Raw genomic sequence first — 10,849 nt, 5'->3', positions numbered from 1 at the left:
CTAGGCAGAGGGGGCAAAGCCCATCTTGTTGTTGGCAAGGTCATAGATAGTATAATATTCCTTGAGGAAGACATCTCCCAGAGTCCACAGGGGTTGCCCAGTGGGGGAGGGCAGGTAAGTGGCCTCAATCCCAAGTGTGCAGTAGCCATTGTTCTGAAAATACAAAGAACATGAGGATATAACCAGGTGAATGGAAAGGCCTTTTCCCACAGGAACTTCCCACCCTATATTCCATGACACCTATAGGGTCTCTGGCCTCTTGTTCACCCTCAGCCCTGCCACTGATGACTTCCCATAGGTGCCCAGATGTGAGCTGGGACACAGAATGGAATTTTGGGTCATCCAATCCCATATTCATGGGGCCTAGAATGCATACGTACGTTGAAGACATAAGCAGAGGGAGGCAGAGGTAAAGGTGACCCGCTGATGACAAAGGTGATGGTGGGCATGCTCTGTATGGAGTTGCAGTTGACCACAAACTGAGAGAGAAGAGAAACGGAACTGTAGAATGCCATTGGACTGTGGGCCCAGACAAAGGTCCTGATTTCCCCTTTCCCAGTGAGACTATCTTCCTGACCTTCCAGCAGAGGTTGGTTGAGAGCATGGAAGGCAAAACCCAATTCACAGGCACAACACTGACCAGATGCTTCCACTTTCCTGGGCCTCCTTGGACACATCTCAGCTCCAAGATTTTGCTTGTATTTATATGGCCATAATGAGTTAGGCTCATTTCAGATTGCAGGATTCTACTGCCAGAATGTACCACTTACAGAGAAGCATGGGCACACCCTGTGGAAGTGTGCTTTTGAAAATTCATACCCACACTTGTGTGCACCTGTCAATGTACTACACACACACACACACACACACCCTGAAGAACCAAGATTTAGTCTGACTATACTAGACTCTTGCATGCAGGGGGAGCAAACTACAGAAGTGTATATAAGGGGATCTGGGGTAGACACAGGAGGCTGCTCAGAGCAAAAGCAAAGAACTCCTAAACAAGAAAAAAAAAAACCCAAGTGGAATGGACAAATGGAATATGCCTCGCTCTGTTGCATATAGTCAAATGACAGTGGCCACATCAAGGTGAGATATACTCCTAGGACCTGGAAAGGAACAGCCACCTCTCCTGACAGCCATTCAGCCCATACTCAGAATTAGAGTTGGTATTTCTACCTTTCCTTACCCCTCCTTGCCTGAAAGGCATGTTGTATCCCTACCTGATCTGTCCTACCAGAGGCTCAGGTCCCTGCCCAAATCCTGTGCTAAGGCTGTGTGGATGTACAGAGAAACCCTTGGCTTCTGGTTACTCACATCACCATTCTGAGCCTCCTGGGCTCCAGTTTCTTGCAGGAAGGAGCCCATGAACTGCTGGGGAACAGCTAGCACATAAGTCCCTGTATCCACAATGGCCTGGCAGCCCTGGGAGCACAAACCAGTGGCCTGATTATTGACGAGGAACCTGAGGGGAACACCAATAGAAGAGAATTAGGTGCCTGTGACACAAACATGTCCATATCCCCTCTAATTGCCCTAACCTTGCAGCTTCAACATTCTGCCTTTTCCAGGAAACCAGGCCACCCCACGACACAGCTGTCCATGTAATGTTTTGTGTTTTCTTGTTCTGGTAACCCCCTCAGCTCTGACTGAAAGCTCTGAAGAGGCAAGACTGTGTCTTATCTTCTTTAATCTACCTACATGAGGCCTGGCACACAGTGTCAAAAGCTGCCAGATGGTAATCACTTCATAAACACACTTTGTGCACCTACTATATGCAAGACACTCTTACAACTATTATGGTGATACAAGGAGGACTAATTACATTATCTGTTTATAAAGAGTACATTCTAATAGGCATGAGACTACACGACTAATATATTAAGTCATGACTTATCGCTGTAGCTGGTGATTGCCATAATACGGTTCTTTGTGATGCACTCCCTGATTCCTCATTCAGCTTTTTCTGCAGCTCTACCCTTCCTCTTCAGTCCATGTATGTTTTGAGTACTGTTGGTGGATCAAGGCACTTGGATATAATGGTGAACAAAAAACAGACATGGCAGTGTGGTGGAACTGTCAGACACTTAATAGAAACACCCAATCAAACACAGGGTTTGATTGTAACCATGGTGAGTTCCATGAAAAAACTAAAGAGGCCAGAGAAGGGGGAACTTGATCTACTGTGGGGGTGAGAAGTAGTCAGTCAGACAAGGATTTTTCAGAGAAGAGATGCTTAAAGGGTGAGTGCCATTGGTCCAAGTGACAAGACCCCTCTATTAGGGGCACAGAAAACGACTTGCCAGATATTCAACTGCTTATCTCCCTGTCTATTCATGCACATTGGGCTGGTGTCCCTGTGGCTACCCTGAAATGAGGAGATACAAGTTGGGATACATGCCAGTAATACTATGGGACTGAAAGATTGAGCCCCTAAGAGACCTTTTCGAGGGAGAGAGGACTTCATCTGGGCTCAGAAGGATGCACCCAGGACATGAGGGGGGCACTTCAGGTGATATAGTCAAAAGAGAAGCAGCAGGAAAGTCATGGCGAGGTGCAAGGACATGGTGAAGTCTGTGCTGCACATCAGGAAGTGGTGGGAAGGCTGTACCCGTAGGAAGTGCCCTGCTGTTATATATGGTCTTGAGTAAAGGCCAAAGAAGTGTATCTTTAATTGGCAGTGATGGAGATTTCCTGAAGGCCTGGAGTGTAGAAGTAACTGAGTCATAGTCCTGAGCTATGGGATCAGATATCCCTGGGCTCAAATTTGGAAATTTGTGAAATGTATGACTTTGGATAAGTTACTTAGCCTCTGAGTCCTGATTTCTTTATCTGTGCAATGAAATATACTACTGACCACCTTATAGTGCTGCAGTGAAATACACATACAATAATATATATAAAATATTTAGCACAGTATCTGGCACATAGAAAACATCAATGACAGCTGTTACTCTTACTTATGAAGGACTTGGTAAAGATGGTGCTACTTGAGATAATGAAGCTTCAGGGAACAAAGACATGGGTTCACAGAAGTCTAGGAATGACCAACCTGCTGGCATGACAAGGCTCAATGACAAGTCAAAAAGTTTAGTCTAGAGCCTGATGCCAGAGTCTACTGAGCTCCTGGAATAATGAGCATGAGGATTTGCTGATTCTTTATGAAGTTTGTGCCAATGCAAGAACAGGAAATATTGTCACACTGGAGGAACACCCTAGGGGTATCCACAATCCATAGGAATTTTCCTCTGTACTTACTCATCGATGGCAACCTGCCAGTACATTTCCCGAGTGACTGGAGCCCAGACGATCTCACCAGAATAAAACTGTGTGTCCACACCTCCCAGGATGAGCTCTCCACCATACTCATAGGTTGGTTGGCTGGGGAGAAAAGGAGAAGAGCACAAGTTCTTCCCATAACTCACATAGTTTCAGGCAGGTCCTCCCTCCGCTTTAACTATCCCTCTGTCTTTCAGACACAGAGGAACCACAGCACAAGGGGTATCATCCTCTGACCTGCTCTCAGACTCCACCAGGCTCAAGGCACAAGGGAGAAGAGGCTCCTCAGAGGAACACCCAGAGTATCAGAGAACTGGAAACACAGACTATTCCCATAAAAGAGGAGATGGAATTGGAAACTAGGCCTGTGAAAACAAACTATCAAAGCATTCCAGAGAAACTCTCCTGGGGTCAGAGTGAGAAAAGAAGAAATACCTCAGGGACCACCTGGGATGGGGCCTGATAGAGAGAGAGAGATATCTACTGTGCAGTCAAGAGGATGTTCCTGCCATGCTCAGGTTGGTAATTAGACAGTGTTAAAGGGATTCAGACCACTTCTGTTCCCTATCCTAGGCCTGCTGGTCATTGAAGAACTCAGGTACCCTGAGTATCATGTGATTAGGAAGAAGAATCAGTACAGTTTGCCATAAAAGCTCAAAGCCAGGGGCACCTGGGTGGCTCAGTGGCTAAGCATCTACCTTTGGCTCAGGTCGTGACCCCAGGGTCCTGGGATTGAGTTCTGCATCAGGCTCCCTGGGAGGAGCCTCCTTCTCCCTCTGCCTGTGTCTCTGCCTCTCTCTGTGTGTTTCTCATGAATAAATAAATAAAATATTTTTTAAAAAGCTCAAAGCCAGTAGAGTAGGAAAAGTGTTAGATTTGTGCTCAAGATGTTTGCATTTGAGTCATGGCTTCATACCTACCAGACCCTGCTCAATTTTGAACACCTGTTTGAGCCTGCATTTCATCTGTGGAAAAATGAAGCTAATAACAAGATTTTTGAGATGTCATGTGAAGTAATAACTACAAGACCTCTTTATAGAGCCAGACACATTATAAATATCATTTATTATAGTCCTTTTTATTGTATATTTGTAATTATTTATATTAATAAGTAATCATATACCTTGTTCTAAAGCTTTATGGCTCTGTGAATCAAATACAACAATCTCCACATTTACTAATTAAAACTTGAGGGACTGTAGTTTGTTTTTAAGGAAAGAGTCATCTTATGTCTTTGCCTGAATTGAAAATTCTTCTAGTGCAGGGACACCTGGGTGGCTCAGTCAGTTGGGTGTCTGCCTTTGGCTCAGGTCGTGATCTCAGGATCCAGGGATCAAGCCCCCTGTTGGGCTTCTCTGCTCAGTGGGGAGTCTGTTTCTCCCTCTCCCTCTGTCCCTTCTCCTGCTCATACTCTCTTTCTGTCTCTCTCTCTCTCTGTCAAATGCATAAATAAAATCTTTTTATAAAACTCCTCTAGTGAAAAAAATATAATCCCTTCAAAAATGTAATTATGAATTTTCAGAAATACATGTAATGCATGTAGCAGGTTATACTCATTGTGTCAGGATATGTTAAAACCTCAGCCTTGTCTGATGTTGACTTGCTGAAAGCCCCCACAACACCTAATTTGCTAAGACCTACCCAGGACCCGTATGCTCACCGAGAGAAGTAGAAGCTGAAGATGGGCTGAGTGAGCTGGCCCTGCTGCACCATGCTCTGCATGACTGTGGGGCTATCCCCAACGGCCAGGTTGGGGTAGGCCATTCCCAGGATACCATCAAAGTTTGCATAGTAGAAGGGGTTGCTAGGTTCAATCTCACTCAGACCAAATTCCTGGTTATTGATGACGATATTCTGAACCTGGGACAAGCAGAAAGAAAATTCAGGTGGACAGATCCTTCCCAGACTTAAGTGCCCAGGGATAGACTCTATACTTTTCTAGGGGAGGAAGTTGGCTTTTTTCATGCTTAGCTCAATCATTAGATGGGGTATGGAAGATGAAGGGACAACAGTATCAACCAACCATGTGGGTGTTGGGGAAGCAGAGGCCATTGTGTTCTGGACTTAGAATTTCCACTTCCATAGATAGTGAAAGAACAGTGGCAGGTTTTATATTGAACAATCCATGTGCACAAATGACATAGGAACTGTGGGTGATTGATGTAAAGAAAAGAAAATAGTGAAAGGAAGGTCTTCAAATACCTAGAGTGAAATCATGTGGAAGAGAAAGCAGATATACTCCATGTGGCTGCAGAGGGCACATTACAACCAAGGAGCAAAGTCACAGGGAAGCACAATGTAAAGAGTCTGCTGCGATCAGGACTGCTTCGGGGAGAGGTGGCAAATTTGTTTTGGGAGAAAGGTTTAATTAGATGGCCTTTGGCATCCTTTCCCACAATTAGCTTCTGGGAATTTGTACCTATTTAGTAATCATGAGACTCTCTGATAGATGAAGGCTCTAGAAAAGGGGAACCAAAGAGCAGACCCACAGAAGTATGAGAACAGCACTTACAGTCACAGTGTCATATCCCAGGAGCACAGTCAGGCTGCCACTTCCATAATATAGTGTATAGGTTTGTCCATTGTTTCTGTAGGTAGAGGAACTGCTGGGGTTGAATGTGTTGTGATTGGCTGTGTAAGATTAGAATGGAATGTTAATGTTAGTACACTTTCCAAAAAACTTGGAGGACATCTATCCTTGATGGCCTAAGACCATCAGACCAAGCCTGAGATTGGGCCTCAGCCTCAAGATCCTTTATGCTGAAAACAATCTGTGGCCCCACAAAAGTCTGTCCCCTTGGCAAACAGATGCTGCCCCAATCCCTTCCATTTCCTAAGGGATTGCTCAACACAAAAGTGCCAGGAATTGGGGCCAATAGGAGAAAGCTGAGGAAAAGGAACAATGTAGAAAGGAATGGAAGCCTTGGTCTATTTCTGCTGTCTCTCTCCAGAACTGTAGTACTAGTGAAATCTAGACCAAGGCAAGATTTCCAGATGGTCTGAATTTAAGGAGGATGAGATCAAGGGTATGCACCGGGAACTTGGGACTTTGATGCTGAGTTTGTGATCAATTCTGACTCTGCCCCACCCTCTTCTCCTATCTATGGTGGTATACTCACAGCAGGCCTGGCTCTGGCAGTAGGTGGAGGGCACCCACAGGTTGGAGGAGCCCGTATCAAAGAGGACCAGGAAATTTTGTGGTGGTGTCCCAATGCTGATCTCTCCAAAGTAATAGGACTGCAAAGACAAAAGATTGTCACTCGGGATCCTTGGGTGGCGCAGCAGCTTAGCACCTGCCTTTGGCCCAGAGCGCGATCCTGGAGACCCAGGATCGAATCCCACGTCGGGCTCCCGGTGCATGGAGCCTGCTTCTCCCTCTGCCTATGTCTCTGCCTCTCTCTTTCTCTCTTTCTGTGTGATTATCATAAATAAATAAAAATTAAAAAAAAAAGATTGTCACTCTCATTCAGCTGCCAAGGCTCCTCCTAAAGACGGGGGGAACAAGTTGACTCACTAGAAACCACATTTTTTCCAAATAATATTCTCCTCTTTCCAGAAGTGCTCCTTCATATCTGGAACCAGATCCCCTCAATATTCCCATTTTTGTCCCTAATTGCAAGATTTTGACTAGGTGAGAATTAGTCTGGCAGACAATATCTTCTTCCAAAGCTTTTTGTACATTGTATCATGTAATACCTCCATGGATTTATCATTCTGTGCCAGAACATGCAAAGTTGGAGAAGCAATCACTTTTTTCTTCACTCCCAGTGTCCATCCATCCTCCCCTTCTCTCTCTCTCTCTCTCTCTCTCTCTCACACACACACACACACACACACACACACACACACACACCCCTCTTTCTCTTCCAGTGTTAGATATTTCCCCACCATTCTTCTCCTTCTGGTCACGTAGTAGCTAAGGCCCCAGGAAACCTAGAATGAGACGTAGCATGGAAAGCAAAAAGATAACTTCACTGAGACGCAGTTTCAGTTCCAAGTGAATTCGGGCCAGCCACGTCACTTACCTGCCTCTTCTTCTACATCTATAGAAAGGGGAAGTCCAAGTAGGAAATCCCTAGGGTGGCTTCTAGATCTGACACGCATGTAACACCTCACTAAAGACAGCCTATAGGACACCAGTATGATGAGATGCCCTGAGCAGACACTGTAGCCTAAAGAATGTTCAAATACTTGCTCTGAGTACCGGTGTATGTTTCCAAAAGGGAAGATATATAGCAGCTGGGACCACTGGAGATTTTGCCTGGCAGCTTTGCACGTGCTCTCCTTCTTTCCCCTGCAGCTCATCACTGGGACTTCCTTCCTGGCCCTCTCAACTGACTTGAATATGTCACTGTGAATCTCTTAACCATATAAAGAGAGCTTTAGAGTGAGCCAGTAATGAGAGGAAAGAAGGAAGGAAAGGAAATACTATAGTGTCAGGTGGTACCAACTCATTACCCAGATACTTTCCATAGGAAGGTGAGACATAGGTTTAGTAAAAAGACCAAAATCAGAGCTAATGGGAGGTCTAAATAGGTATCAAGAGTGCTTATTAGCCAAAGGTTATGGACATTACCTCCCCCTTCACTTACATTCAGGTAGTTGGTGAAGGGCTCATAAGCAACAGCATCATTATTGAAAAGATACTTGGCAGCTGGGTCAACCTTTGGGTGGTTCCTCAGAAATGTCTCGAGGACACCCCGCTCTTCCATCACCTGGCGGATAGACTTGCCTTTCTTCAGGATAATTCTGTGGAGAATAGCCAAACAAAAGGAGTGAGCTTCACCTTCCCCATTATAGCAATCCCTTCAATGACCTGATCTGGAGTTTTCAAACCTCCCTAGTCCTCTTAGAAGAGCCTCTTATAAGAAATCCTCCTGGATTCTAGTGAGTTCTGACCACTGCAGTCACTCCAGCATTTCCAGCAGCATTCCTAGCCTGAAAACCCACTACAAGGTATATTTGGGGTTTCCTGCTTGCATATTGTTTCCAAGGAATAAATTTCTGTTTATCCAAAGTCCCTCCTATAAACTTGAGACATGAGCCCTGTATGCCTCTTTCTTAGCCAACAAAACATCAACGTACCTTTAAAAACATACACACACACCACACACACACACCTACATACACTCATCATCATCATCATCATCATCATCATCCATTTTAAGTCTTTGGTCCCTGTGGTTTTGGGGTTCATGTACCAAGACACAATCTGCCCGCTTTTCCATGAGATCTGCAGGGGAAGGCCTTTGCTCTACCCCAGCTTCTGGTGCTGCCTTGGGGCTGAGTATCACTGTAAAGCTGAATCCCTATACACACCTTTCCACACCCTCTGAGAGGTGTAGGCAAACCAAAACCAAGACCAGGATCTTCATGGTGCTGATTTCAGTGGCCCACAGACACACAGGACACAGTGGCACACCCAAGAGTTGGAACAGACAGAGGGAGATTGAGTCTCTCTTTTATACCCTGATCTCCCTGCACTTTCCCCCTGTTGGCATGTGGGCTTCTTAGCCTTGTACCAGCTTGTGCTCCTACACATCCATGGGTTCTGTTTGTTTTTCCTTCTGGCAAACACCTTGGCCTTTAATATCCACTCTGCAGTCAATTTAAAAAGTGATTAGTGGCTTTGCTGATGGAATCCAAAGGATATGATAACAAATGTGAAATGCACTGGGGACGAAGGATCCTGGTGCCCGCATCTACTGGGAAATAGGTGCTGGCAACTTCTGCCAGAACAATCTGTTCTTTGGCTCCAAAGTCCATGTGCTTTCTGGAGATTTACAGTAGACTCTCCACTTCGGCTTCCCCTTTTCCTTCCTGTTCCTCTCATCAGACTCATCTATAGTCTTCTGCTGTGATTCTCATAGCCCATGGCACTCTGATCTGTATTTTCTGTTTCTTAGTTCTCAATTAGCCAACGCTGATGGAAGGTCTACTCCATCTTAGTGCTTAGTGCTCACTTCTGCACTAAGCTCTGGGGGTACAAAGAAATTTCAGAAATGGTCCTGCACACTGGTTTATTCCATCTTAGTGCTTAGTGCTCACTTCTGCATGAAGCTCTGTGAGTACAAAGAAATTTCAGAAATGGTCCTGCAAACTCGTTTAGAGCATAGATGGAAGGAGAAGGCAGAGAGTTACCCCTTTGAACTCAGCCAGGAGTGTGCCCATCAGGTGACTGATGTCTGCGAATGACCAAGAAGGTGCCACAAGCATTGATTTGGAGGCTGCAAATAAGGGTAAGTAGGTGAATTCACAAACTGAGGAACATGAATAATGAGGATTGACTGCACTCGTATTAACTGTTGGAAGATGTACACACAGAATCCCACACCTGCCCACACACAGCTCTGCAGCACTAGTGAGCGTGGGTCATCCGTAAAGACAAGCACGGAGAAGGCAGAAAAGGCTGGGGCCGGGGCCCTTTCGCAGAATTCAGCTCAGCCCACAGGATCAAGGTCTGGAAAACAAAAGTTTTCTAAAGGTCAGCTCAGGTGAGCCTCGCTCTCTGGCATCTTGATAAAGCCTGAGCTATGGCCACAAGAACTGGTTCCAGCAGCAGGTAGGAGCAAGCTTGCTCTGCAAGATTTTTGACCCACCAAGCCTCCATTTCCTTGTCTTCTAAATGGGTATAAATGATCCTACATAAAGTGTTGTTCAGATCAGCACAGTGCTTGGTAAACAGTAGTCGCTGCTCTGATCATTATTACCACTATCACCCAAGCTACTCTTATTAGTACTGTCAGTGTTCATTATTATAACGATTACTACCATCATTGGCATTTACTACCCGCCAGGCATCTGGCTTCTGGTCCATGACAGTCTTTGGTGGCGGGAGCAGATCCAGGTTTTGAGGAGTGAGAGGCTTATATGACTTCAGAGGATGTCTTTAAAAAAAAACACACACACACACAAAAAAAAATTGCAAATTAAAAATTAGATCCAGGGTCCTGGAGGGGGCCTTTTGGGTGAGAACCCCAAAGTTTAAGCTCTGTTAGCTCCAAAGTGAGCCCACCTTTTGGCTCTCATACCAGTATGTAAATTAAGTCCTCCGTCATATATTCCTTTTTTTAATTAATCAATTAAAATAGTTAAACATAAAAAAAAACGAAATGGTCCTGCAAAGTCGGCATCCTGCCTAATGACTGACACACAATCTAATTACAAGATGATGTGAAAGCTCTAGCATTCAAACATGTGTTGAATGATTGAGAGTGATAAGAACAGTATTCATGAAGCAAGCACAGACAAGAAGTGATAGCTCCTGGGGGGATGGAAAAGCTTCAGGGAAGAGGTCACATTTGAGTTAGGATCTTGCAGGATGGTAGATGAGAAAGTGAGGAAAATGGAAAAGCCGCTGGAGGCAGAAGCAAAGCCTGAGCAATGGCACCCAGGAGTGCAGTGTGTGTCACAAAGTCAGAGAACACTGTGACTAGTGTGGCCAGAAGAGCAATTCCCAACATGGCCTCTGCAAGCCAAGACCTACCCACAGGACCGGCACTGGGTTTGCTCAGTCCTCCTCATGCCAATTAGCTCTGGAAATTATTTTCTTTTTTTCCTTTGGAAATTA

The 10,849-nt window shown here is 45.1% G+C and overlaps 1 protein-coding gene across 1 annotated transcript; it reads right to left on the bottom strand.

Annotated features, from left to right (window-relative positions):
• LOC121486385 (pepsin B-like) lies at window positions 1-8,654 on the bottom strand. Its single transcript, XM_041747238.1, has 9 exons — window positions 8,599-8,654; window positions 7,872-8,028; window positions 6,399-6,516; window positions 5,792-5,910; window positions 4,940-5,139; window positions 3,259-3,381; window positions 1,318-1,465; window positions 381-479; window positions 1-153 (listed from the first exon to the last, which is right to left on the bottom strand). Exons 1-9 carry the CDS (start codon window positions 8,652-8,654, stop codon window positions 1-3), a joined length of 1,173 nt encoding a protein of 390 aa, XP_041603172.1.
• Window positions 8,655-10,849: the final 2,195 nt, after the last annotated feature.

This window comes from Vulpes lagopus, chromosome 3, assembly GCF_018345385.1.
Source record: "Vulpes lagopus strain Blue_001 chromosome 3, ASM1834538v1, whole genome shotgun sequence".
Lineage (NCBI taxonomy): Eukaryota > Metazoa > Chordata > Mammalia > Carnivora > Canidae > Vulpes > Vulpes lagopus.
This window is presented reverse-complemented; position numbering and strand designations above follow the sequence as displayed.